Source organism: Meleagris gallopavo, chromosome 18 (assembly GCF_905368555.1).
Source record: "Meleagris gallopavo chromosome 18, MGAL_WU_HG_1.1, whole genome shotgun sequence".
Classification (NCBI taxonomy): domain Eukaryota; kingdom Metazoa; phylum Chordata; class Aves; order Galliformes; family Phasianidae; genus Meleagris; species Meleagris gallopavo.
Genome location: NC_139421.1, coordinates 1 through 27,986, shown reverse-complemented (window position 1 = coordinate 27,986; position 27,986 = coordinate 1). Strand labels below are relative to the sequence as shown.

General features: G+C 47.5%; 4 protein-coding genes and 2 long non-coding RNA genes across 13 annotated transcripts; 2 read left to right on the top strand and 4 right to left on the bottom strand.

Moving 5' to 3' along the window:
- Positions 1–56: 56 nt before the first annotated feature.
- LOC104913618 (leukotriene B4 receptor 1) lies at positions 57–2,978 on the top strand. 2 transcript variants are annotated; one of them, XM_010720590.4, is made up of 2 exons: positions 57–795; positions 1,242–2,978. In XM_010720590.4, the coding sequence occupies exon 2, from the start codon at positions 1,252–1,254 to the stop codon at positions 2,344–2,346; it is 1,095 nt and encodes a 364-aa protein (XP_010718892.2). In that variant the 5' UTR covers positions 57–795; positions 1,242–1,251; the 3' UTR covers positions 2,347–2,978. The 2 variants fall into 2 exon arrangements, with proteins under 2 accessions (XP_010718892.2, XP_010718891.2); XM_010720589.4 differs by having other exon boundaries at positions 63–782.
- LOC100539021 (T-cell surface glycoprotein CD1b-3) lies at positions 2,975–6,645 on the bottom strand. Of its 3 annotated transcripts, XM_019621209.3 has the most exons (7): positions 6,527–6,645; positions 5,538–5,721; positions 4,959–5,199; positions 4,210–4,491; positions 3,837–4,121; positions 3,659–3,752; positions 2,975–3,586 (listed from the first exon to the last, which is right to left on the bottom strand). In XM_019621209.3, the coding sequence occupies exons 1-7, from the start codon at positions 6,532–6,534 to the stop codon at positions 3,541–3,543; spliced, it is 1,140 nt and encodes a 379-aa protein (XP_019476754.2). In that variant the 5' UTR covers positions 6,535–6,645; the 3' UTR covers positions 2,975–3,540. The 3 variants fall into 3 exon arrangements, with proteins under 3 accessions (XP_019476754.2, XP_010718893.2, XP_010718894.2); XM_010720591.4 differs by lacking the exon at positions 6,527–6,645 and having other exon boundaries at positions 4,959–5,237; positions 5,538–6,237; XM_010720592.4 differs by lacking the exon at positions 6,527–6,645 and having other exon boundaries at positions 4,959–5,132; positions 5,538–6,236.
- LOC100545461 (antigen-presenting glycoprotein CD1d-like) lies at positions 6,454–10,383 on the bottom strand. 5 transcript variants are annotated; one of them, XM_085238938.1, is made up of 7 exons: positions 10,159–10,383; positions 9,191–9,735; positions 8,752–9,021; positions 7,599–7,880; positions 7,225–7,509; positions 7,048–7,138; positions 6,454–6,973 (listed from the first exon to the last, which is right to left on the bottom strand). In XM_085238938.1, the coding sequence occupies exons 2-7, from the start codon at positions 9,462–9,464 to the stop codon at positions 6,838–6,840; spliced, it is 1,338 nt and encodes a 445-aa protein (XP_085095064.1). In that variant the 5' UTR covers positions 9,465–9,735; positions 10,159–10,383; the 3' UTR covers positions 6,454–6,837. The 5 variants fall into 5 exon arrangements, with proteins under 5 accessions (XP_085095064.1, XP_085095068.1, XP_085095066.1 ...); XM_085238942.1 differs by having other exon boundaries at positions 8,836–9,021; XM_085238940.1 differs by having other exon boundaries at positions 8,752–9,000.
- Positions 10,384–10,399: 16 nt separating this feature from the next.
- Positions 10,400–15,947, top strand: LOC104913617 (uncharacterized). Its single transcript, XR_002120501.2, has 2 exons — positions 10,400–11,558; positions 15,264–15,947. It is a non-coding gene; the product is annotated as an uncharacterized LOC104913617 (long non-coding RNA).
- Positions 15,948–16,643: 696 nt separating this feature from the next.
- Positions 16,644–20,713, bottom strand: LOC146543143 (uncharacterized). Its single transcript, XM_085238937.1, has 2 exons — positions 19,538–20,713; positions 16,644–19,497 (listed from the first exon to the last, which is right to left on the bottom strand). Exon 2 carries the CDS (start codon positions 18,949–18,951, stop codon positions 16,783–16,785), a length of 2,169 nt encoding a protein of 722 aa, XP_085095063.1. The 5' UTR covers positions 18,952–19,497; positions 19,538–20,713; the 3' UTR covers positions 16,644–16,782.
- Positions 20,714–22,362: 1,649 nt separating this feature from the next.
- Positions 22,363–23,291, bottom strand: LOC146543142 (uncharacterized). The gene is made up of 3 exons (XR_014887106.1): positions 23,045–23,291; positions 22,921–22,962; positions 22,363–22,562 (listed from the first exon to the last, which is right to left on the bottom strand). It is a non-coding gene; the product is annotated as an uncharacterized LOC146543142 (long non-coding RNA).
- Between the last annotated feature and the right edge of the window lie 4,695 nt (positions 23,292–27,986).

Below are 27,986 nucleotides of genomic sequence, written 5' to 3'. Positions count from 1 at the left end.
CTGTATTTTTGCAGAAGTTTATCTGTGACAATCCTGCCTGTGACACCGTTTATATTTTTCTGTTGGGTAACATCTGCTGATCCCCAGGCCTATGGCTTTGGAGCTGGGGCGGGGGCATCAGCAGAGGGCAAAAATGGCTGTTTTTAGTCTTGATACTTTTTGTCAGCCAACAGCACTGTAGGAATTGGGTGGGAGACACGAAGTTGAGTGCTGTTGTCAGAGATCTCCAGTCCTCCTTGGTGTGGTGGTAGACTGGGGGGGAAAGTGTCCTTCAGTGAGCTGGGTGACAGATCTTTGTCTTGCTTGGGATCGTGCCCCATCACACAATCATCTATGGGATTCCCAGTTTTCAGGCTATGATTCATCTGTTGGGTTGGGGAGGTGGAGGGAGGAATGAAGGAAGGAAGAAGGTGCGTCAGCCATACGTGTTAGCAGGCACGTAGAAGACCATCCCTGTGCCCTCCATGCTATCTCGATGTGCTCCTACCAACCCCACAGCCAGGCGATATCCTCCTGGAGGACATTTGGGAGGATCTCATTACCTGTTGGCAGTGCCACCGGAGCTTTTACGCTCTCTTGTCCCCACTCAGGCAGGGGAAAATTAAGGTCTGCAGTCACTCCTCATATGCCCCCTTCCTGCCTGTGGTTTCCCTGCCTTCTTCCTCTTGCGTGAGTGTTTCCTTCCTGGGGCTGAGCGGAAGGGAAGTAGCACCTAGTGTTCTTGGTCACTGTTGACAACGGGGGCACCGAGGACCCATCACCCTTCCCAGGGGAAGGGATATGTGAGTCCCTGAGGTAGTGGGGGAAGGCTGGAAGGGCGGGGCCATTGGTGGGGTCAACTGGGAGGGATAGGTGGACAGCTGGGAGGTCTTCAGGATCTGTAAGATTCGTGGGATGGGGTCAGTGACAAGGCTGGAAGGGGACTGGGAGGATTTTGGGGCAACTGAGAAGTCTGGGTGAAAAATTGGGATGCCTAAGGGATCATCTGTGAGGGTTGTGGGGAAACTTGATTCATGTGGTTGATGCACTGGGAGGTCTGGGGGACAGCTTTGAGGTCTGGAGAATGCCAAGATAAGGAGGAAGAGTGAGAGTAGCAAAGGAAGAAGAGACCTCGGAGAATGGGGGGAAGGAAGGAAGGATGATGGGACAGACGAGGAAGGGCAGTATTGGAGGGGAGGGACCAACGAAGGAGGTAGGCATGAGTCTGCTCTGCAGGATGCTGGTTACCCCTCTCCCCACAGGTCTCCTGCCATGTCCACACCTCCTTCCAATGTGACTGTCTCTGCAATCCCCAATGCAGCACTGGGACTGACCCTGCTGTCACTGGCAATGGTCATAGGGCTTCCAGGGAACGCGTTCGTGCTCTGGAGCTATATCATCACCCGTCGCCGCAGCATCCCCATGCTGCTGGTGGCCCATCTGGCCCTGGCTGACGTGGCCACGCTGCTCACTGGCCCCGTTTACATCCGATTCCTCAGCACTGGCCGCTGGGACCTGGGCCCTGCCGCGTGCCGTGGTTGCAACTACATCTGCGCAGCCGCCATGTACACCAGCGTCTTCCTCATCGCTCTGCTCGGCCTGCACCGCTGCCTGGTGGTGTCCCGACCATCAGCTGCAGTGCTGGCAGGTGACCGTGCCACCCAGCTGGCCCACGGGGCTGCTGCCGTCACTTGGCTGGTGGCCTTGGTGTTGGCCACCCCTTCTATTGCTTTCCGGCACGTGGAGAACGGGATGTGCAAGCGGAACCACAGTTCCACCGCTTGGCTGGTGACCCACAACCTGCTGGAGACAGGGCTGGGCTGGGCTGTGCCACTGGTCGCCGTGGCTGTTGGTTATGGGCTGCTGCTGCGGCGGCTGCGGCGGACGCGATTGGCACGGCGGGGCCGCACGCTGCGGTTGGTGGCCGCCGTGGTGGTCGCCTTTGCCGTCACCTGGGGACCCTACCATGTCGGGAGCTTGTTGGAAGTGGTGGTGGAGCTGCAGAGCTGCAGTGGGACTCTAAGAAAGGTTGCCAAAGCCATCCGGCCACCAGCCACTGCGCTGGCGTTCCTCAGCAGTGCCCTAAACCCGCTGCTCTATGCCTGCGCCGGGCGGGGACTGTGTCGCACTGCTGGGGCTGCACTCCTGCCCCGGCTCCTAGAGGTCTCCACAGCCTCCAGCAGTGCCCGTAGGACTGTCACCCATCGGGCCAGAAGCTCGCGGGGACAGCGGGAGAATGGAGGCAAGGAGGTGGCCAGGGAGGATGTGGGGACGGGGGATGAGAGGACGGTGGCAGAGGGAACGGTGACGGGCGATGAGGGGACGGTGGTGGAGAGCACTGAGATGGGGGACAGTGGGAGGGCGTGATGGATGGAGAGGCTTTTGGATGGATGTTGTCATTATATTGCGGGGTGCCATGGGGAGGGGTCCCTGGAGTCCTCTAGGGTTGTATTAGGGATTCCCAGGGGTAATTGTGGGAGCTTTGGGGGGGGGGTGGCCTTTAGGGGTTATTGGGAGAACTCAGGGGATGTCAGGGAGTCTCAGCATGTGGGTTTCAGTGAGGACACTCAGGGAGGAACTGGGAGAGCTGAAGGATGTTTGGGGGCCCGGGGCTGTCCTGAAGGATGCCTAGGATGTCACCACCACACACAGAGGTGTCCCCATGGCATATGACAGGTGTCCAGGGGACAACAGGGTGTCACCATTGTGTCACTGGGATGTCACAGCAGGGTCCCAGGAAATTCATCTGGAATGCCATTGGAGTGTCCTCAGGGGTCTCTATGGAGTGTCATCATGGAGTCAAAGCTGTGTCACAGCTGATGGTGTCACTGCTGGATGGGGCCACATGTCCCTTTCCCCCGGCCACCCCATCCTTTGGTGACATCACTGTGACTTCATACCCTCCCAATGGGCTCAGCTCTGCCTCCCAGAGTCAGTGATGGCAACACCTGTGCCTGTTTGTGTTTTTACAGGAAGAAAAAATAAAATACAGAACTTCACGGTTTTGCCTCATTCTTCCCTATTTTGCTGGGGGCCGACAAGGCAACCTCACCCAGAGCCACAGGATAGGGGACACGGGGGACAGCAGAGGGATGTGGGGACTGGGAAGAGAGACAGGGACAGAATGGGGGCGTGGGATGGGAAGGACAGGTGGTGCAGAAGAGGGACAGGGTGGGATGCGGCGGGGACAGTTTGGGACGTGAAAGGACGTGGGCTGAAGAAGGGGTGCAGGACAGGACTGGGGCTGTGAGGGGGGACATACGGTGGGTGTAGGAGAAGGGATGAGGTGGGAGCACTGGGATGAGGAAGAGACACTGGGGCAAGACTGGGGACACAGTACAGGGTTAGGGGAAGAGGAGAGGGACGCTTTGTCACAAGGCAATGAATTCTCCTGAACCATGGGGTCTGGGCTTGTGGACTGGGACGCCGCTTGGCCGTCTCTCCATGCTCCTCTGCGGTCTGCTCTGTCCCCTGCTGGTGCGGCACTGCTTTGTCACCACCATCAGTGCAGCTGGCTTGGAAAACGGAGCAGGGAGTGAGGGTCTCAGAGCAGGGTGGCCATCAGATGAGGAATGCCCGGGAATCCCTTCCAAACCCAGCGTATTTCCTGCAAGAGGATACCACTGTGAGCCATGCGGGGTGTTCTGGGGAGCTCAAACCTCGCAGCCAGAGCCCTCACCTGTGCCTCCACCACCAAACTGCCCCGACGATGACAACAGTGAGGAGCAGGATGGCAATGGTGATGACGACGGTGGAAGACGCACTGGGGTTTTCTTGAATGGGGAGAGAGCAGAGGATAGCCGTGAGCGTCCGGCAGTTTCAGGCCACCCACCTCGAATCCCTTCCCCATTCCCTACCCCAGGGGACGAGGAGGCTGCGGTCACCCAGGCTGCAGTGCTGCACGCGGCAGGCGTAGCTGTGCCCATCCCGGGGGGACACCAGCAGGGTGCTGCGGAGCTGGTAGGTGAGGTCGGCGTTGGGTAACACGGTGCCGGTGCTCAGCGCCGGGCTCGGGGGCAGCTCCTTGCCGTCCCGCAGCCAGGTGACAGTGATGGGCCGAGGGTAGAAGCTGGTGACACGGCAAACCAGCAGGAGCTGCGCTGGGCCGGCCGTGCGGGCGAAGACCACAGCGATGGGTGGCACTTGGGACAACAGCGATGGGAGTTCAGTGTGAGCACAACTCAATCTGGGAGCAATAGGGTGGCTCTCCCAGGGCCAAGGATCGCTCACCTCGTCTCTCCAGATCTGCTTTCCCTTCCTTGTGCAGCATGAGGATGTAGTTCGGCAAGGAGGTGGAGAAGATGTGCTCCAGAAGCCCCGACACAGCCCGGAGGTCAGTGAGAGTGTTGCTCATCAGCTCAGCCAGAGGGGTGGACCTCCGGGGAAGCCAGCACTCCCTATTCAGGTCGTACGTCACCAGGTCTCTGCCACCTTCCCCAATGTTGGCAAAGCTCCATCTCGTTCCGTTGGTGTAAAGCTTGCAGCCTCCGTGGATCTGGAAAACCAGCGGGTCTGTGAGGGGCAGAAGGGTACGTGAGCATGGGGACATAAGGACGGCTGGGGAGGTGTGGGCACGATGGGCACCATGACCACATGAGCTGCCAGGGGAGAAGGACTGAGCAGTTCAGGGCGGCAGCTTAAGCACTTTGTCCCCCAGAATGTCCCCCTGCAATATTTTCCTTTGTGTTTCCCTTCCCTGATTCATGCTAAGGTGATTCCCATGGCCCTGTTAATTCTGGGAGCAGATCCTACATGTCCTCCATATCAGGGGAGCAGGATCAGGGGGCAGAAACCCCGCAACACATTTCAGTGCTCCACTGAACCACAAGTCTCAGAAGACAGAGCGTTTCCCATCACCCTTTGGAAGCTGTCAGCCCCTGCCAAAAGACCCCACAACCCATCACTTTTTGGAGGCTGTCAGACCCCCAGAAGATCCCACAAACTCTGTTGCTTGGTCTGCAGCTCTCCCTCCTACTCACAGTCCAACCCTGCCTTTGTAGCCATCTCATGCAGGAACCGAATCGTATTGCGTATGCCGACCATGGAGAAGGACAGAATCTTCTTCACATCACTCTGTGCTGTGACCTCGTGGACCCATGTCCGGCAGATGTTTAAGTTCCAGGTGGACGGGTCCAGTACCCCTATAGGCACATCTGCCAGCAGAGCCATCCCAATCAGTTCTGTGGAGCTGATGTTTTCCAAGACCAACGTGTAGAAGAGCTGGAAAAACTGTAATTCTTCAGGGGGAGGGCATGGGGCTGCAGGAAAGAGGGGGGTGAATGGGGGATGTACCCCATTGCCCAGGTGACCATCTCTGCCATAGAAGGACATGCAGGGTGTCGTGGCAAAAAGCTCATCCACATGATCCCCAGTCTAGAGGCAAGTGGGCATGGACAGGGACCCCTTTGGGTGCTGTGAGGCTGGGGACAGCCCCTCGGTGCTGGTGACTATCCCCATCACACAGGAAAAGGTCTCTTAGCCGTGCCCCCCCCCCACACACACACGCTGCTATAGGGTCCCACAATGATGGCTGGGGTGAAGCCGGGGCTCCCACTTACTTTCTGCTTCTGCCCATGTCTCGTGGAGGAGAACGAAGAGGAAGAGGCAGTGAGGCCACATGGTGCCTGCAGCGAAGGCAGTGCAGCAGGGATGGTGGGAAAAGGAAGTGCTGTGGGGTCCCAAAGGCTGCGCTCCACCAATGGGGCTGGCCAGTGAGGTTTTGGGGAGGGTCTAAGCTGGAGGCTGGAGAAGCATAGGAGGGAACGAGGCTGAACTTGTTTTCTTTTGGGTCACCTCACAGCAACTGCTCCCCTCGACTGGTGGCAGAGGGTGAGGACACTTGTGCCAACACCGGGGTGCTGCAGCATGTGATGGGTGCTGGGCACAGGGCCACGGGGTGACCAGGAGCCCCTATCTCCCCCTAGCCAGCCACCCCAGGCACCAACAGATACGTTTCTCTTCCCCTTTCCCATGGGCCCCATGCTGGGGCCAAAGCAGAACTGAAACTCAGCCGAGGGGAAGCGCAGAGCCGGGGTGGGTGGTCCCAGTGCTGTCCCCTCCTGACTGCAATTGCTGTCCCTGAAGGGCTGTGGGGCTTCTGCCCCACTCAGCCCCGGTGGCACTGCGGTGACCCCAGGATGTGGGGTTACGACTTCCCAGGTGAGGGCTGAGCCCCGGAGGCCCTCAGGTGTTCCCATGGTGCCTGTACCTTCAGGTCACCACTTCTCCTCACTCCCCCTCGGCTTTCCCTCGAGCCCCCTCCCTCTGCACGCCCCTTCCCAGCCCCGTTCTGCCCAGAGCTGCGCAGAGGCACTTCTGGGATCCACTGCTTTTGGAGCTGGAATTGTTCGGGAGCGCAGATGGGGGATTGGGGTGTTGCCCCCATCATCTGGAAGCACCTCGCCCCACACCACAGTTATGCCCACAGAGGGAAGTACTCGTGGGTTGGGATTTCCGCACAAGCTGTACAACCTATGGGTCTAACTATTCATTTATTCCACGCTCCGTTTGCCTCAAACCTGCCTGTTTTCACCCAAACCCCACTCACACCCGCATCTCCGTGGCGAGCAAGGCAGTGTTTGAGCGTCGCTTTTCGTCTCGGATCACAGTAGAGCTCGGTGCTGCTCTGCGCTTCCAGCGCCGCTGGTGGGCGTCGCTGAAGGAGGGGGGGGGGGGGAGATAGGACACGAATATCTCCGGAATAGGGTTAATAAAAGCGGTGGGTGGGCAGTAAAATGCAGAAGGTGCCAACGGGAGGGCGCAGCTCGCTGCTCGTGGGCAGGTGGCTACGTTTATCGGCGCTGGGGGAGCTGCCGCGAGCACTGGGGTGCCTTCACGAGGTGCAGCGCTGAGAAGCACTCAAATGTGCCCCCTCCCCTCACCGGGCGTCCCTTGGTCGCAGCCCCCGTACTGCCCCGCGGCTGTCCCATCCTGCGCTGTGCTCCGGTGCTCCTCCAGAGGGACGCCGCGCTCCCCGTCCGAGCGCTGCCGCTTCCTGCAACGGGAATGGGCGCTGCGGGGCCGGGCGGGGGTCTCTCGGGGGAGAAGCGGGGTAGGAGGTGGTCTCACCTGTATCTCCACACCAACACTGCGGCGACGGCGGCCGCAGCCAGCAGCAGGACGGCCCCGAGCCCCGCGCTCAGCCCCCTCTTGGAGTCGTCTTAGGAACACAGCCCGTCAGCTCTCTTGCTCCTCGTGCCGAGGGAACAGGGCTCGGGAGCCGCATCCCCGAGGGGGACAACCTACCCCAGGGGACGAGGAGGCTGCGGTCACCCAGGCTGCGGTGCTGCACGCGGCAGGCGTAGCTGTGCCCATCCCGGGGGGACACCAGCAGGGTGCTGCGGAGCTGGTAGGTGAGGTCGGCGTTGGGTAACACGGTGCCGGTGCTCAGCGCCGGGCTCGGGGGCAGCTCCTTGCCGTCCCGCAGCCAGGTGACAGTGATGGGCCGTGGGTAGAAGCTGGTGACACGGCAAACCAGCAGGAGCTGCGCTGGGCCGGCCGTGCGGGCGAAGACCACAGCGATGGGTGGCACTGGGGGGATGGAAACGAGGGGGCTGCAGTGCGGCACCGCTCAGCCCCCACGTTCTGGAGCTGATGTGGCAACACCGGGGTCAGCTCACCTTGTCTCTCCAGATCTGCTTTCCCAGCCTGGATGAAAATTCTCAGAACCTCCACACAGGTGTCGCCGAGGAGGACTTGGATCACCTCATTGAGAGTGCTGGCGTTCACCATCAGGTGCTCAGCTATGGCTGCCAACTGGTTATGTTGCATCTGATCCCAAGTGCCTGTGTCCAGGCGGAAACGCAGGAAAATCTGGCCATTGTAAGCAATGTCAAAGAAGGTCCTGATGGTCTCGTTGGAGTAGAGCTCACAGCCTACGGAGGTCTGGAAGACAAAAGGGTCTGGGGGCGGGGGATATTGTGGTAGAGTTGGTATGTGGGGTACTCAGCTTTGTGGCCGCTTTGGGTCTCACTGAGTGTTGCCCCACGCCCCAAAAACTCTGGTTCTTGTATCCAATGTCAAAAAATGGTCCTGGTGGTCCAAAGCTCAGTCAAGCGAATGTTTGTGCCCTGCAGCCAGTGGCAGGACAAGGACATATCGTCCCAGCGCTGTCACCTCCCCAGAACACCATCCCCTCGGTGCCCTGGAGAAAATGTATGAGTCCCCAAGGGGCTGCTGGGCTCTGGGGAATGGATCCAGTGCTGCACCAACGTCTCTCTGCACCCCATCCCCCTCCAAGCACAACCCATTCCTTCTGGGCTGTCCCCTGCCATGGCGGTGACATGGGGACAGCCCGTGCAGGGCTGCTGGGGCTTAGCCCTAGCACTCAGTGACACTGAGTCAGCCCAGGGGAACAAGCACTGCACATTACTTCCCTTCTCTGGAACAACTCCACAGAGAAGTGGTGATGCTGAAGTATCCCCAGGGACCCAAATCTGGCACGTGTGGTCTCATTTCCTGCACAGCCCATGGAGGAGATATCCAGCCCTGGAACTGTGATTTCTCTGTCCCTTCCATCATGGCTACTAGTGTCTGGAAGGACAGTAGAGAGCAGCCAGTGAGCTGGCAAGGGGTGACTGTAGCGTGGCTGCTGAGAGTGCCCACAGTTCCCTCAGGTGACTGGAGGTCCCCAATCTGCCCAGCAGATACGCACTGCTTATCACCGTCTGCCACAGCGTGATCACTGTTCCTTACTGTGTTGAAGCTCGATCCCCAAAGTCCCCTCCTGCCCCAGAGGGGACTTTGGAAATAGGGTGGGGAAGGGGCACGTACAGGGCACTGTGGCGTACATCTGCACCAGCTTGCTGAAATCTCTCACGTATGACTTGATGGAGCTCTCGATGACCTCCCAGTCACCTTTCGGCAAGGATGGGCGCATCCAGGGCAGGTAGTAGTGGATGTTCCCAGTGCGGCTGTCCAGAGACCCCATTTCCACGTCCCCCAAGAGTCCCACTCCTCCCACAAGCACGGAGGTGCTGTTTTGGAAGGTGGCGAAATGGAGAAGCTTGAGCATGTGGGAGCCTGCAGGAGATGGGAAGAGAGCTGGGGGAAGTGTCCCCAGTTTTGTCGTTGCTGATGGCTCCTTGGGGCCCCCCCATAGCTCACCATCACATCAGCTTCATCTCCTGTCCCCCAGCTTGACCACAGCCCCATAGGGGAGGATTTGTGAGGTGAGAAGAAAGGGTTAGGGTAAGCCACGGTTCCCACTTACCCTCTGGCTCTGCCCAGGTCCCAGGGAAGAAGAAGAACAGAAGGAGGATGGCATGGGGCTGCATGGTGTCTGCGGCGCAGCTCCACACAGATGCAGCAGGATGAAGGGGCCGCTCACTTCTCAAGTCAGCTCTCGCCTTGCTGGTGGCACTGGGTGGCCACAGCAGCCAATAGGCTCTGTGCTTAGGTTTTGGGGAGGTCCCTGAGATGCCCTCTGCAGGGAGCTGGGCTGAGGTATTCAGGCTATGGATCTGGAAGGATTCTTTCTGGCCCATGGCTGAATCGAAAAAAACCTCGCGGGTTGCCACGTAGGGATGGCACAAGTGGTCACTTCCTCTTGTAAGTCTGTCCCAGGAGCCATCCTGCCTGAGGTCACTTTGAGGTCAGTCTCCAGTGGGAGACCTCCAAGGACCCAAGAGTCACTTGAGAGGAGCATGGGACCAGGAGACGCATCAGAATGGACTGCAGGGACAAGGATCACGAGGAGGCACACTGGGCCCAGCCCACCAGCGGCTCTCCACTGTCCTTCAGACACCAATGGCCCTGCTGGGAGAGACAGGGACATCACAGTTCCAGATCTTAACGTTACCTTTCTGATAATAACGTGTCGTCAGACTCAGAGGGTTAAGTTAGGCTAGTTTGATTTTTGCAAAACGCTGTTTGATCACCTTGCATATTCCCCATTACTACAAACAGAACCACCGCATGCATTTTCAACAGTTCAAGTTTTACTTTTTGGCATTTTCTCCTCTTTTTTTAATGCAAGAAAGGCATTTACTAAAAAAAAAAAAAAAAAAAGAACCCGAAACATTAAAAATATTAACAAGACAGTGTTTGAGAGAACATTAAGATGGCTCCGTGCTCTCTGCTAACCTACCCTATCCTTAGACGTGCCACATAATGAGATTTTAGGGCATCAATTAAAAAAAAAAAAAAAAGCATGACAATATAAATTCAATCATTTCTTACAGATATTCATAAGCAGTTAACACAGGTTTCTTGGGTTTGGAGAATTTTTCCTTTTTTTTCTTTTTTTCCTTCTTTTTTCCTTCTTTTTCTTTTTCTTCTTCTTCTTCTTCTCCTTCTTTTTCTCCTTCTTTTTCTTCTTCTTCTTTTTTTTTCTTCTTCTTTTTTTTCTTCTTCTTCTTTTTTTTTTTCTTCTTTTTTCTTCTTCTTCTTCTTTTTTTTTCTCTTCTTCTTTTTTCTTCTTCTTCTTCTTCTTTTTTTTTTTTCTCTTCTTCTTCTTTTTTTCTTCTTCTTCTTCTTTTTCTTTTTTTTTCTTCTTCTTCTTTTTCTTGTTCTTCTTTTTCTTTTCTTCCCAACCCCCCGTTTAACTTTGTGTTCGCTTCAAATCAGAACAGGACCCACAGGAGAAGCCCTTTCCGCGGTCTCTACTGCCACCGCGCGGCCAAAGTGCGGAACTGCACCGCGCCGTGACGAGGGGCGGAAGCGGTGGTAGCGGCTTTGGGAGGCGGTGGGGGATCAGAGGAGCTCCTGGAGCGCAGTGTGCGCGCTGGCCCCCTCAATCCCTCCCCCTTCCCCCGCTGATCTGTAGTGCTCAGTGGTGCACCGCGGTTCACAACTTTAGGTAACCAAATACTGAAGTATTTACACGCTGGCCTTTAAACGTAAAACAAGTGAAATACCGATAAGAGCGCATGCGTAGTGCAGTGCCGAAACTGGCGCATGCGTATTGTTGTGCCGAAACTGGCGCATGCGTACTGCTGTGTCTGAACCGGCGCATGCGTAATTCTGTGCCAAAATCTGCGCATGCGTAGTCGTCTGCTGGAGATGGTGCATGCGTACTTCTGTGCTGGAACTTGCGCATGCGTGATACTTTGTCCTTGTTATGGCCCCTCATTCCGGTGGGGTGTGACTCAAAATCCGGCCCCAAAACGCCCCCCTCGTTCCTCACGCCCCGCACCTTTTTTCCCCCACCCCATTTCCGGGCCCCAAGCACCAAACCCGGACTCCACACCCGCATCCATCCCCCTGCCCCCTTCTCCCCCCCCTCCTGAAACCCGAATCTGAACCCGGGGATGGAATTGGGGTTCAGGACGTGGTGTGGAGCCCAGGAGCCAGAATGCAGGGTTTGGGGCACGGGGCCCAGACTTCAGGTTGTAGGGCAGAGGATCCATCTGGACCTTGGGTTTGGAGACAGGTTTGAGGCTGAGGTGGGGGGTTTGGGGCCGGATGCAGGGATTGGGGCTGAGGTGTGGGGCCGATTGTGGGGATTGGGGGCTACCAGGTTCTCAGCTGCCCCACACATTCCAGCAGGAGGTGGAGGATACAACTACATCATCCTGCATGAGCAGCTTCCACAGCCTCACGGTGATGTTCCGCAGGCAGGGACCGCTGCAGTAGTGCTGGTGAGTGTGACCTGTATGACCCCATAGCACCCCATCCCCCACATCGATTCCCACACCCCATAGTGACCCCCAGACCCACCACCCCTCCCCAGCCCAGCTTTACAGTGCGGGATGGGCACCATGAGAAGCTGTGGGGCAGCGCTGTTGGGCTCACCCCGCAGATGTGGGGCGACCACGCCAGGTCAAGGGGCATTATGTGGGGCAGTGAGAATGAAGGCAGTGAGGTTGGGGTGGAGGGCAGCACTGTCTGCACCTGGAACAGAATTTGGGGAAAAGGAACGGGGGGGGTGGAGGTGAGGGGAATTGTGGGGAGGAACTGTGAGATTAGTGGGGTAAATCAAGTAAGAGTTGCGCTCAATGGAGTTAAATCCAGTTGGCAGCCAGTCACAGGTGGTGCCCCCCAGGCTCAGTATTGGGGCTGCTGCTATTTAACACCTTCATCGATGATCTTGATGAGGGGACTGAGTGCACCCTCAATAAGTTCACAGACGACACCAAGCTGGGTGTTGATCTGCCAGAGGGTAGAAAGGCACTACAGAGGCAGCTGGGCAGACTGGATCAATGGGCTGAGGCAAACTGCATGAGTTTCAATAGGGCCAAGCGTCAGGTCCTGCATTTTGGTCACAACAACCCCAGGCAACCCTACAGGCTTTGGGAGGAGTGGCTGGAAAAAGCTGCGTGATGGAAAGGGACCTTGGTGTGCTGATGGACAGTGGGCTGAATATGAGCCGGTCAGAAAGGATGAGCAGAACTAGGGAAGTCATCCTGGCCCTGTACTCGACATTGGTGAGGCCTCACCTTGAGTGTTCAGTTTTGGGCAGAAGGGATATTGAGCTGCTGGGACAGGTCCAAAGGAAGGCAACAAGGCTTGTTTCACAAGCCCTTCAGGCTTAGAGAATACGCCCTGTGAGGAGCGACTGAAGGAAATGGAGTTGTTTAGACCGAGGAAGAAGAGGGTGAGGGAAGATCTGATTGCTCCCTCCAAATACCTGAAAGGTGATTGCAGTGGGAGCGGGGTTGGTCTATTCTCACTGGTGACAGGACAAGGGTCTTTTCCAACCTGAGCAATTCTATGATTTTAAGTGGGATCAGCGGGGCTAGGGGCCAGTGAGGGAAGTCTGCGAGATCAGTGAGGCAGGGGGCTGTGGGGGGCTGCACCTGGTAGCGGTGCCACAGCAACGCAGGTCTGTCTTGAGATGAAGTTAAGGTATGAGGTGGAGATGCCGAGCTTGGAGGGATGAGGGGAGTCCATGTGGGTCACAGGGGTGTTCCCAATTCCAGGAACCCCTTTGGGGACTGTGGGGTGCAGGGGAGTCCAGGGGTGTTCTCACACCTCACCAGGTGGCCACCATCCCCGCCCTGTAGTGCATGGGGATGCTCTATGTCACCGTGTTGTCACCCAGCGTCTCTGGTGCTTCACTGGGGCTGTGGGGACAGGCAGCCAGGTCACCTCCAGCATCACCCCAACAACGACACCGCCCAGCAATACCCCAACATCACCCCAGCATCACTCCTTGATATCAACCCCAGTGATCCCCCATCACCACCCAACAATGCCACCCCCCCCCCCAGTGCCACCCTCACAACGTGACCCCATGTCACCCTGAAGGGACACCCCAACATCACCCCCCACAATCTTGCCTCATATCACCCCCGTGCCACCCCCTCACAATGTCCCCCCCAAGTGATACCCAATATCACCCACCAACATCACTCCCATGACAACCCGAAAGTGTCACCCCCGTCTCATGGCAGTATCACCTTTCAGTAGCCCCTGAACAGTGTCACTCTGTGATGTCATCCCCTAGAGATACCCCAACATCACTCCCCAGCAATAAATATCACCCCTGATGTCACTCTAGCATCATCCCGCAGCCTCACCCCAACAATGTCACCCCCCGGTAATATCCTGACATCACTCCAGTATCGCCCCCTAGTGTCAGCCTCCAGTATCACTCCCTGTTGAAAGCCCTGAGTGATACCATCACCCCCCCAGATTTACTCCCTATTATCATCCAAGGTCACCCCAACGTCACCCCAGTGCAACCCCCCAACATCACTACCTGAGGTCACCCCCCGGTGATACCACATCACTCCCTAACATCACCCTAGTGTCACCGCAACATCATCACCTCCTAACAATTGTCACTGCTTCATAGCACCCCCAACATCCCTCCAGCACCACTGTCACTCCAGTATCTCCCCTCAAGCAGCACTCCTTGACATTAAACCCCACCAATACCCCAGCATCACTCCCAGTGTTATCATCCCTCAGCGACACTCCCTGATGTTACCCCCCAGCGATACCCCGACATCACCCTCCAACATCCCTTCCCACCTCTGCAACAGCATCACCCCTTGATGTTAAACCCCAGTGAACCTCCATCACCCCCAACATCACTCCCCAACATCACCCCAGTGTCACCATAATCCCTGTAAACAAGAAGCAGAACCTCCCTTAAAGTGCTCTATTACTATCTGACCCTAGAGAGACAGCGAACCACAAAAAAAAAAAAAACAGAGAAAGAACAAGCTCAGCACCGTGTCCCCCATGTCACCGTGTCCCCTCCTCGTTCCTGTGTCCCCTCCTTGTTCCTGTGTCCCCTCCTCGTTCCTCTGTCCCCCTCCATGTTCTCGTGTCCCCTCCATGCCCCCGTGTCCCAGAGGATGCAATAGGCAGCACCAGCAGGGCGTCCCCTGCTTCAAAGGACACTTTGTCTTTCATCCCCACTGCAGCTTCTCTCCTTTGATTTTCCCATCAAACGTGTGTCCCATCGTTGTTCATCCACTGACAAACCTCCCTGCATTGCCGGGCAGGCAGATCCAACTGCCTGCTTGTTATTAGTCTTTTTTTGTGCTTCGTGCCTATATGGGAACTGTGAGGTCACAGCCTAAAGCAGTGATTGAGCACCTGGTGAGGAGTGTAGCCGGCCCTGTGAGCACAGGTGGAAGCAATTCACCCTGGGACCGGATAGGGCTGAGCCTGGCTCCAACCCTCCCTGACCACATTTAAGGGATGGGAACCATAAGGGCAGCATCTCTACCTGCCTCTTTAGGAGTGTTGATGTGAGTTCTGGCCTTTTGAATGGGCGAGTGAGTCTTGCTTAGTTGTAGGGCTGTCATCTTTTCCTTTTTGGGGATCCCGACTGCTTTCACGGGCTGGAAACTGTAAGGGCATCTCTACCTGGAGACTGCTTGCTTTGGGGTGTGGGGTGAGTGTTTGTTTTTGGAATGGGGTAATTGATTCCTTATTTATTGCTGGATTGCGATCTCCCTTTCTGGGGGGCTCCTGACCACGTTTAAGGGCTGGCAGGAGAAGGAGCAGCTGCTGTACCTGGAGGCTGCTTCCTTTAGAGTGTAGGGTGAGCCCTTGGAATGGGGTGTGATTCCTTCTTTATTTCAGGGTTGCAATCTCTCCTTTTTTTTGGGATATCCTGACCCCATTTAAGGGCTGGCAGCCTTAAAGGTGTTACGTTTCTCTAGCAGCTGTCTCCTTTAGAGCGCGTGGTGAGGTCTGGTCCTTGGGAAAGGGTGGGTGATCCCTTCTTTATCTTAGGGCCGTGATCTCCCCCGTTTTTGGGTCGTCCTGATCACACATAAGTGCTGGCAGCTGTAAGGGCAGCATTTACCTCTAGAGACTGCCTCCCATGGGTGGGTGAGCATCAGTCCTTGGGAAAGGGGTAAGTGGTTCCCCCTTTATTTCAGGGCTGCGATCTCCTCCTTTTATGGGAGTACCCTGACTACATTTAAGGAGTGGGAGCTGTAAGGGCAGCATCTGCTCCTGGAGACTGCTTCCTTTGGAGGATGGGGTGAGCCCTTGGAATGGCGTACGTAATTCCTTCTTTATTTCAGGGCCGTGAGCTTCACCCTTTTTTGGGGGGACCCCAAACTGGATTAGAGCAGCTGTATCTGCTGTTTGTCCTTACGATGCCCTTTTTCCCTTCTATAAGGGAGATGAAGGGGTTCTCTCCCTTTGTCTGATATGATGATGGAAGGACTGATATACACCTATTTCTTTAACTGCTCCCTCACTTCTGGAATGCTTCAATCAGCTCCAGGAGAATGCTGGTTGGCTGACCAAGCGTTGCCATTGCGGGAATGCCCGGAGCTCATGTCCTTTTCCATAAGGAGGTTCTTCATTCTCCAGATCTTATTAGCAAATCTTTTTAAGCTCACTACCTTCTGGTTGAGCCTCTGTTCCTTCTTTCATGGTTCTTGCATCACAATCTCCAACGTGAAGCTCCGAACTTGGTTTGTATGCACCTCCATCGTCCCATTTCGTGAGCTTGGTTTGTCTGCAGTTAAGAGCGCCATGCACTGATTCCAACCATGCAGAGTTAAGGGCTTTCTGTGCACCCTTATCGTGTAATAAATCACGTTTTGAGTCTCTTCTGATCTCATTTTTTCAGCTCGATGGGGTTTAAGGATTGCTGGGGTTTTGTCTAATCAGCCGTTTAAGTGCTGTGAGATATGCAGAGCAGGTAACGGAACATCACTAGCCCCATGTTTGTGCACTGCTTGTATGCAGGCAGGTTTCTGATGACTGTGGGAAGCTCACTTAGGGTTCGAATGGGTTGCAGGGGGCTCACCTCTCTCCATGGGGTCTATTTTCCCAGCCTGATGCACTACATGGCTGGTGATAGAGGTGCATCGGGACCTGAACGACACTCCCAGACCACAGCGGCAGTTTGCTTCATCCTCACCGAGCACAATCCGGTCTGCACCACTCAAGCGTAGTGATAACAGCCATTCTGTTCCTATTTCGTCCGGTTCTCTCCCGTATCTCCCTTACAAATTTGTCAGTGGTAACGGATCCCGAGGCATTGTTCTCAGTGCACATCGTGACTGACCACCCTTGGGGTCCTACGGCCCTTTCTGTATGAAAGGACGTGATAGAAAGCCAAGAATTGGCCTCTTCTGGGGCCACTGTACTCAACGCCGCCCCAGGTATCTTGATCCCAATTGTCTGGAGATGCTGTTCGTTTCCTAATCTTTATGGCAGTCAAATCTCCACCCCTCTTCCTGCCGTCCCCCGACGTGCATTGAATAGCTCTGCAGCTCTAGTTCCCAACAGCGTGACGAAGTTGGGGGAAAAAGGCATATCTTTGGGTAAAAACAGGTATTTCTGGGAGGGAAAGCCATATTTTTCGAGTAAAAAACAGGTGTATCGGGGAGAAAAAGTTGTATTTTTGCGGAGAGGAATTTCTGGGAGAAAAAGGGGTATTTAGGGGTGAAAACAGGTGTTTCTGGGAGAAAAAGGGGTATTTGGGGTAAAAACAAGTATTTCTGGGAGAAAAAGGGGTATTTGGGGTGAAAACAGGTATTTGTGGGAGAAAAAGGGGTATTTTGGTGTAAAAACAGGTATTTGTGGGAGAAAAAGGGGTATTTTCGTGTAAAAACAGGTATTTGTGGGAGAAAAAGGGGTATTTTCGTGTAAAAAACAGGTATTTGTGGGAGAAAAAGGGGTATTTTCGTGTAAAAACAGGTATTTGTGGGAGAAAAAGGGGTATTTTCGTGTAAAAACAGGTATTTGTGGGAGAAAAAGGGGTATTTTCGTGTAAAAACAGGTATTTGTGGGAGAAAAAGGGGTATTTTCGTGTAAAAACAGGTATTTGTGGGAGAAAAAGGGGTATTTTCGTGTAAAAACAGGTATTTGTGGGAGAAAAAGGGGTATTTTCGTGTAAAAACAGGTATTTGTGGGAGAAAAAGGGGTATTTTCGTGTAAAAACAGGTATTTGTGGGAGAAAAAGGGGTATTTTCGTGTAAAAACAGGTATTTGTGGGAGAAAAAGGGGTATTTTCGTGTAAAAACAGGTATTTGTGGGAGAAAAAGGGGTATTTTCGTGTAAAAACAGGTATTTGTGGGAGAAAAAGGGGTATTTTCGTGTAAAAACAGGTATTTGTGGGAGAAAAAGGGGTATTTTCGTGTAAAAACAGGTATTTGTGGGAGAAAAAGGGGTATTTTCGTGTAAAAACAGGTATTTGTGGGAGAAAAAGGGGTATTTTCGTGTAAAAACAGGTATTTGTGGGAGAAAAAGGGGTATTTTGGTGTAAAAACAGGTATTTGTGGGAGAAAAAGGGTATTTTCGTGTAAAAACAGGTATTTGTGGGAGAAAAAGGGGTATTTGGGGTGAAAACAGGTGTTTCTGGGAGAAAAAGGGGTATTTGGGGTGAAAACAGGTATTTGGGGGTGAAAAAGGGGTATTTGGGGTGTGAAAACAGGTATTTGTGGGAGAAAAAGGGGTATTTGGGGGTGAAAACAGGTATTTGTGGGAGAAAAAGGGGTATTTGGGGGTGAAAACAGGTATTTGTGGGAGAAAAAGGGGTATTTTGGTGTAAAAACAGGTATTTGTGGAGAAAAAAGGGGTATTTTCGTGTAAAAACAGGTATTTGTGGGAGAAAAAGGGGTATTTTCGTGTAAAAACAGGTATTTGTGGGAGAAAAAGGGGTATTATTGTGTAAAAACAGGTATTTGTGGGAGAAAAAGGGGTATTTGGGGTGAAAACAGGTGTTTCTGGGAGAAAAAGGGTATTTGGGGTGAAAACAGGTATTTGGGGGTGAAAAAGGGGTATTTGGGGGTGAAAACAGGTATTTGTGGGAGAAAAAGGGGTATTTTCGTGTAAAAACAGGTATTTGTGGGAGAAAAAGGGGTATTTTCGTGTAAAAACAGGTATTTGTGGGAGAAAAAGGGGTATTATTGTGTAAAAACAGGTATTTGTGGGAGAAAAAGGGGTATTTGGGGGTGAAAACAGGTGTTTCTGGGAGAAAAAGGGGTATTTGGGGGTGAAAACAGGTATTTGTGGGAGAAAAAGGGGTATTTTGGTGTAAAAACAGGGATTTGTGGGAGAAAAAGGGGTATTTTCGTGTAAAAACAGGTATTTGTGGGAGAAAAAGGGGTATTTGGGGTGAAAACAGGTATTTGTGGGAGAAAAAGGGGTATTTGGGGTGAAAACAGGTATTTGTGGGAGAAAAAGGGGTATTTGGGGTGAAAACAGGTATTTCTGGGAGAAAAAGGGGTATTTGGGGTGAAAACAGGTATTTGCAGGATAAAAAATGACATGTTTGGGGGAGACAGCGGGTATTTGTGTGGAAAAAGCCACATGTTTGAGGAAAAAACGGGTATTTGCGGGAGAAAAAGCTGTATTTTTTGAGTAAAAAAAAAAGTGTATCTGGGAGAAAAAGTCGTGTTTTGGGAAAGAGAACAGGTATTTCTGGGAGAAAAAGCTGTATTTTGGGGAAAAAAACGTATTTGTGGGAGAAAAAGGGATATTTAGTGGTAAAAACGGGTATTTGGAGGAGAAAAAGCCATATAGTTGAGGGAAAAAGTGGGTACTTGCAGGAGAAAAAGCCACGTTTGGGGAGAAAATGGGTATTTCTGGGAGAAAAAGGGACATTTTAGGGGAGAAAACAGGTATTTCTGGGACAAAAAGCCATATAATTGAAAAAAAAAAAACCAGAACAAATTAAACATGATCTGTTTCTCACAAAGCCTTAAAAAAAGGAGCTCATGGGATGCATTCACAAGAAAACGTGTACACTGTAGGGAACTCAAAGGAAAGTAAATCTCACCCTATTTAATACTTACTGTTACTCTCTTGAGGAACAGCCTGGCCAAAAATCGCAGACTGAGACTGACTGACAAGGCAAAGGTTCTCAAAAAGCCCCCCCAAAATGGCTTTTTCTCCCACAAATGGAAGTTTTTACCTATAAATAACAATTTATCACACACAAATACCTGTTTTCACACCAAAATAACACTTGCTCTCCAAGAAATCCCTGTTTTTACACGAAAATACCCCTTTTTCTCCCACCAATACCTGTTTTTACACCAAAATACCCCTTTTTCTCCCACAAATACCTGTTTTTACACCAAAATACCCCTTTTTCTCCCACAAATACCTGTTTTTACACGAAAATACCCCTTTTTCTCCCACAAATACCTGTTTTTCACCAAAATACCCCTTTTTCTCCCACAAATACCTGTTTTTAACACGAAAATACCCCTTTTTCTCCCACAAATACCTGTTTTTCAACAAAATAACCCCTTTTTCTCCCACAAATACCTGTTTTTCAACAAAAATACCCCTTTTTCTCCCACAAATACCTGTTTTTACACGAAAATACCCCTTTTTCTCCCACAAATACCTGTTTTTACACGAAAATACCCCTTTTTCTCCCACAAATACCTGTTTTTACACAAAAATACCCCTTTTTCTCCCACAAATACCTGTTTTTCAACAAAAATACCCCTTTTTCTCCCACAAATACCTGTTTTTCAACAAAAATACCCCTTTTTCTCCCACAAATACCTGTTTTTACACGAAAATACCCCTTTTTCTCCCACAAATACCTGTTTTTACACGAAAATGCCCCTTTTTCTCCCACAAATACCTGTTTTTACACGAAAATACCCCTTTTTCTCCCACAAATACCTGTTTTTACACGAAAATACCCCTTTTTCTCCCACAAATACCTGTTTTTACACGAAAATAACCCTTTTTCTCCCACAAATACCTGTTTTTACACGAAAATACCCCTTTTTCTCCCACAAATACCTGTTTTTTAACATGAAAATACCCCTTTTTCTCCCACAAATACCTGTTTTTACACCAAAATACCCCTTTTTCTCCCACAAATACCTGTTTTTAACCGAAAATACCCCTTTTTCTCCCACAAATACCTGTTTTTAACCGAAAATACCCCTTTTTCTCCCACAAATACCTGTTTTTACACGAAAATACCCCTTTTTCTCCCACAAATACCTGTTTTTAACCGAAAATACCCTTTTTCTCCCACAAATACCTGTTTTTAACCGAAAATACCCCTTTTTCTCCCACAAGTACCTGTTTTTTAACCGAAAATACCCCTTTTTCTCCCACAAGTACCTGTTTTTACACGAAAATACCCCTTTTTCTCCCACAAGTACCTGTTTTTACACCAAAATACCCCTTTTTCTCCCACAAGTACCTGTTTTTACACGAAAATACCCCTTTTTCTCCACAAGTACCTGTTTTTACACCAAAATACCCCTTTTTCTCCCACAAATACCTGTTTTTACACCAAAATACCCCTTTTTCTCCCACAAATACCTGTTTTTACACCAAAATAACCCTTTTTCTCCCACAAATACCTCTTTTTACACCAAAATACCCCTTTTTCTCCACAAATACCTGTTTTTACACGAAAATACCCTTTTTCTCCCACAAATACCTGTTTTTACACGAAAATACCCCTTTTTCTCCCACAAATACCTGTTTTTACACGAAAATACCCCTTTTTCTCCCACAAATACCTGGTTTTTACACGAAAATACCCCTTTTTCTCCCACAAATACCTGGTTTTACACGAAAATACCCCTTTTTCTCCCACAAATACCTGGTTTTACACGAAAATACCCCTTTTTCTCCCACAAATACCTGGTTTTACACGAAAATACCCCTTTTTCTCCCACAAATACCTGGTTTTACACGAAAATACCCCTTTTTCTCCACAAATACCTGGTTTTACACGAAAATACCCCTTTTTCTCCCACAAATACCTGGTTTTACACGAAAATACCCCTTTTCTCTCCACAAATACCTGGTTTTACACGAAAATACCCCTTTTTCTCCCACAAATACCTGTTTTTACACGAAAATACCCCTTTTTCCCACAAATACCTGTTTTTACACGAAATAACCCCTTTTTCTCCCACAAATACCTGTTTTTACACGAAAATACCCCTTTTTCTCCCACAAATACCTGTTTTTACACGAAAATACCCCTTTTTCTCCCACAAATACCTGTTTTTACACCAAAATACCCCTTTTTCTCCCACAAATACCTGTTTTTACACCAAAATACCCCTTTTTCTCCCACAAATACCTGTTTTTACACCAAAATACCCCTTTTTCTCCCACAAATACCTGTTTTTACACCAAAATACCCCTTTTTCTCCCACAAATACCTGGTTTTACACGAAAATAACCCTTTTTCTCCACAAATACCTGGTTTTACACGAAAATACCCCTTTTTCTCCACAAATACCTGGTTTTACACGAAAATACCCCTTTTTTCTCCCACAAATACCTGTTTTTACACGAAAATACCCCTTTTTCTCCCACAAATACCTGTTTTTACACGAAAATACCCCTTTTTTCTCCCACAAATACCTGTTTTTACACGAAAATACCCTTTTTCTCCCACAAATACCTGTTTTTCACCGAAAATACCCCTTTTTCTCCCACAAATACCTGTTTTTACACGAAAATACCCCTTTTTTTCTCCAAGAAATACCTGTTTTTTACACGAAAATACCCCTTTTTCTCACACAAATACCTGTTTTTACACGAAAATACCCCTTTTTCTCCCACCAATACCTGTTTTTACACGAAAATACCCCTTTTTCTCCCACAAATACCTGTTTTTACATGAAAATACCCCTTTTTCTCCCACAAATACCTGTTTTTACACGAAAATACCCCTTTTTTACAAGAAATACCTGTTTTTACACGAAAATACCCTTTTTCTCCAAGAAATACCTGTTTTTACACAAAAATACCCTTTTTCTCCCACAAATACCTGTTTTTACACGAAAATACCCCTTTTTCTCCCACAAATACCTGGTTTTACACGAAAATACCCCTTTTCTCCCACAAACACCTGTTTTTACACGAAAATACCCCTTTTTCTCCCACAAATACCTGTTTTTACACGAAAATACCCTTTTTCCCCCACAAATACCTGTTTTTACACCAAAATACCCTTTTTCTCCCACCAATACCTGTTTTTACACCAAAATACCCCTTTTTCCCACAAATCCTGTTTTTACACGAAAATACCCCTTTTTCTCCCACCAATACCTGTTTTTACACCAAAATACCCTTTTTTCTCCATGAAATACCTGTTTTTACACCAAAATACCCCTTTTTCTCCCACAAATACCTGTTTTTACACGAAAATACCCCTTTTTCTCCCACAAATACCTGTTTTTACACCAAAATACCCCTTTTTCTCCCACAAATACCTGTTTTTACACGAAAATACCCCTTTTCTCCACAAATACCTGTTTTTACACGAAAATACCCCTTTTTCCCACCAATACCTGTTTTTACACCAAAATACCCCTTTTTCTCCATGAAATACCTGTTTTTACACCAAAATACCCTTTTTCTCCCACAAATACCTGTTTTTACACGAAAATACCCCTTTTTCTCCCACAAATACCTGTTTTTACACGAAAATACCCCTTTTTCTCCCACAAATACCTGTTTTTACACGAAAATACCCCTTTTTCTCCCACAAATACCTGTTTTTACACGAAAATACCCCTTTTTCCCACAAATACCTGTTTTTACACAAAACCCTTTTTCTCCCACAAATACCTGTTTTTTCACGAAAATACCCACTTTTTCTCCCACAAATACCTTTTTTTCACCGAAATACCCCTTTTTCTCCCACAAATACCTGTTTTTTACACGAAAATACCCCTTTTTCTCACACAAATACCTGTTTTTCACCGAAAATACCCCTTTTTCTCCCACAAATACCTGTTTTTACACCAAAATACCCCTTTTTCTCCCACAAATACCTGTTTTTACACGAAAATACCCCTTTTTCTCCCACAAATACCTGTTTTTACACCAAAATACCCCTTTTTCTCCCACAAATACCTGTTTTTACACGAAAATACCCTTTTTCTCCCACAAATACCTGTTTTTACACGAAAATACCCCTTTTTCTCCCACAAATACCTGTTTTTACACCAAAAAATACCCCTTTTTCCTCCACAAATCCTGTTTTTACACGAAAATACCCCTTTTTCTCCACAAATACCTGTTTTTACACGAAAATACCCTTTTTCTCCCACAAATACCTGTTTTTACACAAAAATACCCCTTTTTCTCCCACAAATACCTGTTTTTACACGAAAATAACCCTTTTTCTCCAAAATACCTGTTTTTACACAAAATAACCCCTTTTCTCCAAAAATACCTGTTTTTACACAAAATACCCCTTTTTCTCAAGAAATACCTGTTTTTAACCAAAATACCCCTTTTTCTCCCACAAATACCTGTTTTTACACAAAAAATACCCCTTTTTCTCCCACAAGTACCTGTTTTTAACAGAAAATACCCTTTTTTTCCCACAAATACCTGTTTTTACACGAAAATACCCTTTTTCTCCCACAAATACCTGTTTTAACACGAAAATACCCTTTTTCTCCCACAAATACCTGTTTTTACACGAAAATACCCCTTTTTCTCCACAAATACCTGTTTTTACACGAAAATACCCTTTTTCTCCCACAAATACCTGTTTTTACACAAAATACCCCTTTTTTCTCCACAAATACCTGTTTTTACACGAAAATACCCCTTTTTCTCCCACAAATACCTGTTTTTACACGAAAATACCCCTTTTTTTCTCCCACAAATACCTGTTTTTACACAAAATACCCCTTTTTCTCCCACAAATACCTGTTTTTAACACAAAAACCCCTTTTTCTCCCACAAATACCTGTTTTTACACGAAATACCCCTTTTTCCCACAAATACCAAAAAATACCCCTTTTTCTCCCACAAATACCTTTTTTAACACAAAAAACCCCTTTTTCTCCCACAAATACCTGTTTTTACACCAAAATACCCCTTTTTTCTCCCAGAAATACCTGTTTTTACACAAAAAACCCCTTTTTCTCCCAAAATACCTGTTTTTACACGAAAATACCCCTTTTTCCTCCCACAAATCCTTTTTTTTACACGAAAATACCCCTTTTTCTCCCAAAACCTGTTTTTAACACAAAATACCCCTTTTTCTCCCACAAATACCTTTTTTACACGAAAATACCCCTTTTTCCCCCACAAATACCTGTTTTTTACATCAAAATACCCTTTTTCTCCCACAAATACCTGTTTTTACACGAAAATACCCCTTTTCTCCCACAAATACCTGTTTTTACAACGAAAATACCCTTTTTTCTCCAAAAAATACCTGTTTTTACACGAAAATACCCCTTTTTTTCCCCCCCCCAAAAAACCCGTTTTTACCCAAAAAACCCCTTTTTTTTCCCACAAATACCTGTTTTTTTTCGAAAAAACCCCTTTTTTTTCCCCCCAAAAACCTGTTTTTAAACCAAAAAACCCCTTTTTTTCCCCAAATACCTGTTTTTAAAAAGAAAAAACCCCTTTTTCCCCCACAAATACCTTTTTTTTAAAAAATACCCCTTTTTTTCCCCCAAAAACCTGTTTTAAAAACGAAAAACCCCTTTTTCCCCCCCCAAAAACCTTTTTTTTCCCAAAAAACCCCTTTTTTTCCCCCAAATACCTGTTTTTAAAAGAAAAAAAAAAAAAACCCTTTTTTTTCCCCAAATACCTGTTTTTAAACCAAAAAACCCCTTTTTTTCCCAAAAATACCTTTTTTTAAACGAAAAAACCCCCTTTTTCCCCCACAAATACCTTTTTTTTCACCAAAAAAACCCCTTTTTTTCCCCCCAAAAAACCCGTTTTTTCACGAAAATACCCCTTTTTTTCCCCCAAAAACCCTTTTTTTTCACGAAAATACCCCTTTTTTTCCCCCCAAAAAAACCTTTTTTTCAAAAAAATACCCCTTTTTCTCCCCCAAAAACCTGTTTTTTCACAAAAAAACCCCTTTTTCCCCCACAAATACCCGTTTTTTTTCAAAAATACCCCTTTTTTTTCCCCCCAAATACCTGTTTTTACACGAAAATACCCCTTTTTTCCCCCCAAAAAAACGTTTTTTTAAACAAAAAAACCCCTTTTTTTTTCCCCAAAAAAAACCTTTTTTTTCACGAAAATAACCCCCCTTTTTTTCCCCCAAATACCCGTTTTTAAACGAAAAAACCCCTTTTTCTCCCAAAAACCTTTTTTTAAACGAAAATACCCCTTTTTTCCCCCCCACAAAAACCCGTTTTTAAAAAGAAAATACCCCTTTTTTTCCCCCAAAAACCTGTTTTTACCCCAAAAAACCCCTTTTTTTCCCCCCCAAAAAAAACCTTTTTTTAAACCAAAATACCCCTTTTTCTCCCAAAAATACCTGTTTTTTTCCCAAAAAACCCCCCCCTTTTCCCCCCACAAATACCTTTTTTTAAAAAAAAATACCCCTTTTTTCCCCCCCACAAAAACCTGTTTTTTCACGAAAATACCCCTTTTTTTCCCCCCAAAAAAACCTTTTTTTCCAAAAAATACCCCTTTTTTCCCCCCAAAATACCCGTTTTTTAAAAAAAAAAACCCCTTTTTTTTCCCCCCACAAATACCCTTTTTTTCACGAAAATACCCCTTTTTTTTCCCCCCCAAAAACCTGTTTTTAAACAAAAAAAACCCCTTTTTTTCCCACAAATACCTTTTTTAAAACAAAAATACCCCTTTTTCTCCCCCAAAAAAAATTTTTTTTTTTAAAAAAAAAAACCCCTTTTTTTTTCCAAAAAAATTTTTTTTAAAACGAAAAAACCCCTTTTTCCCCCCAAAAACCTGTTTTTACCCCAAAATACCCCTTTTTTTCCCCCCAAAATACCTTTTTTTAAAAAAGGGGGGGTTTTTGGTTAAAAAAAAGTATTTGTGGGGGGAAAAAATATTTTCCTGTAAAAAAAAGGGGGTTTTTAAAAAGGGGTTTTTTTTTAAAAAAGGGGGTTTTTTGAAAAAAATTTTTTTTAAAAACTATTTGAGGGGAAAAGGGGGGTTTTTGTGTAAAAACAGGGGGTTTTTGGAAAAAAAATTTTTTTGAAAAACCATTTTGGAGAAAAAGGGGGGTTTTTTTTAAAAACAGGGATTTGTTTTTTAAAAAGGGGGAAATTTTTGGAAAAACGGGGTTTTTTTTAAAAAAGGGGATTTTTGTTAAAAAAGGGGTTTTGGGGAAAAAATTTTGTGTAAAAAAAAATTTTTTTTAAAAAAGGGGGGGTTTTTTTTTAAAAACAAAATTTTTGGGGGGAAAAAGGGGGTTTTTCGGAAAAAAAAGGGATTTGTAAAAAAGGTATTTTTGTTTAAAAACATTTTTTTGGAGAAAAAAAGGGGGGTTTTTTTTTTTAAAAAAAGGGGTTTTTTTTAAAAAAGGGTTTTTTTAAAAACAGGTATTTGGGGGAAAAAAGGGGAAATTTTTTTTAAAAAATTTTTGGAAAAAAATTTTTTGGGTTTTAAAAAAAATTTTTTGGGAAAAAAAATTTTTTTTGTAAAAACAGGGGTTTTTTGGGGGAAAAAAAAAGGGATTTTTTGGGAAAAAAAATATTTTGGGGAAAAAGGGGGTTTTGGGTTTAAAAAAATATTTGTGGGAGAAAAAATTTTTTTGTAAAAAAGGGGGTTTTTTAAAAAAGGGGGATTTTTTAAAAAAAAGGTTTTTTTAAAAAAGGGGTTTTTTTTTTAAAAAAATATTTGTGGGGAAAAAGGGGGGTTTTTTTTTTAAAAAAAGGGATTTTTAGAAAAAAAATTTTTCCCCGGGAAAAACAGGGATTTTTTGGGGGAAAAAGGGGGGTTTTTGTTTAAAAACAGGGGTTTGGGGAAAAAAGGGGGGGTTTTTGGGAAAAAAAGGTTTTTGGGGAAAAAAGGGGTTTTTTTTTAAAAAAAAGGTATTTTTAAAAAAGGGGGATTTTTGTAAAAACAAGGGATTTTTGGGGAAAAAAGGGTTTTTTTTTGGGGAAAAACATATTTTTTTAGAAAAAGGGTTTTTTTTAAAAATTTTGGGGAAAAAATTTTTTAAAAAAAAATTTTGGGGGAAAAAAGGGGGGTTTTTTGTAAAAAAAAGGGATTTTTTGGGGGGGAAAAGGGGGGTTTTTTTAAAAACAATTTGGGGGAGAAAAAATTTTTTTTTAAAAAAAAAATATTTTTTGGGGAAAAAAGGGGGATTTTTCTGTAAAAAAAATTTTTAGAAAAAGGGGGGTTTTTTGGGAAAAAAAATTTGTGGAGAAAAAGGGGGATTTTTGTTTAAAAAAGGGATTTTGGGGGAAAAAAAAATATTTTTGTTAAAAACAATTTTTTTTGGGGAAAAAGGGAAAATTTTTTAAAAACAGGGATTTTGGGGAAAAAAAATTTTTTTAAAAACAGTATTTGTTAGAAAAAAGGGTTTTTTTGGGAAAAAAGGTATTGGGTTGGGAAAAAGGGGGGTTTTTTTTTAAAAAAAGGGATTTGTGGGGAAAAAAAAGGGGGGGTTTTTGGGTTTTAAAAAAAATTTTTGGGGAAAAAAGGGGGGGTTTTTTAAAAAATAATTTTTTGGGGGGAAAAAAAAGGGGTTTTTTTAAAAACATATTTGTGGAAAAAAAAATTTTGGGAAAAACAGGGGGTTTTTGGGGAAAAAGGGGGTTTTTTGGAAAAAATATTTGTAGAAAAAGGGATTTTGGGTAAAAAAAATTTTTAGAAAAAATTTTTTTAAAAAAAGGATTTTGGGGAAAAAAAGGGAAAATTTTGGGAAAAACAGGATTTTTGGGAAAAAAGGGGGATTTTTG

Bases quoted from the DNA above. Each gene is read 5' to 3' on its own strand.
- LOC146543143 (XM_085238937.1), bottom strand. From the start codon at position 18,951: ATGTCCCTTTTTCTCCCAGAAATACCCATTTTCTCCCCAAACGTGGCT.
- LOC100545461 (XM_085238938.1), bottom strand. From the start codon at position 9,464: ATGGGCCAGAAAGAATCCTTCCAGATCCATAGCCTGAATACCTCAGCC. The intron at 7,881-8,751 runs GTACGTGCCCCT...CCCCGCCCCCAG, and splicing joins GATGTACGCCACAGTGCCCT to ACCCTTTTGTCTTCCAGACC. The intron at 7,139-7,224 runs GTAGGTTGTCCC...TGTGTTCCTAAG, and splicing joins CAGCCTCCTCGTCCCCTGGG to ACGACTCCAAGAGGGGGCTG.
- LOC100539021 (XM_019621209.3), bottom strand. The intron at 4,492-4,958 runs GTGAGTAGGAGG...TGCCCCTCACAG, and splicing joins TACAAAGGCAGGGTTGGACT to ACCCGCTGGTTTTCCAGATC. The intron at 3,587-3,658 runs GTGAGGGCTCTG...ATCCTCTTGCAG, and splicing joins GTTTGGTGGTGGAGGCACAG to GAAATACGCTGGGTTTGGAA.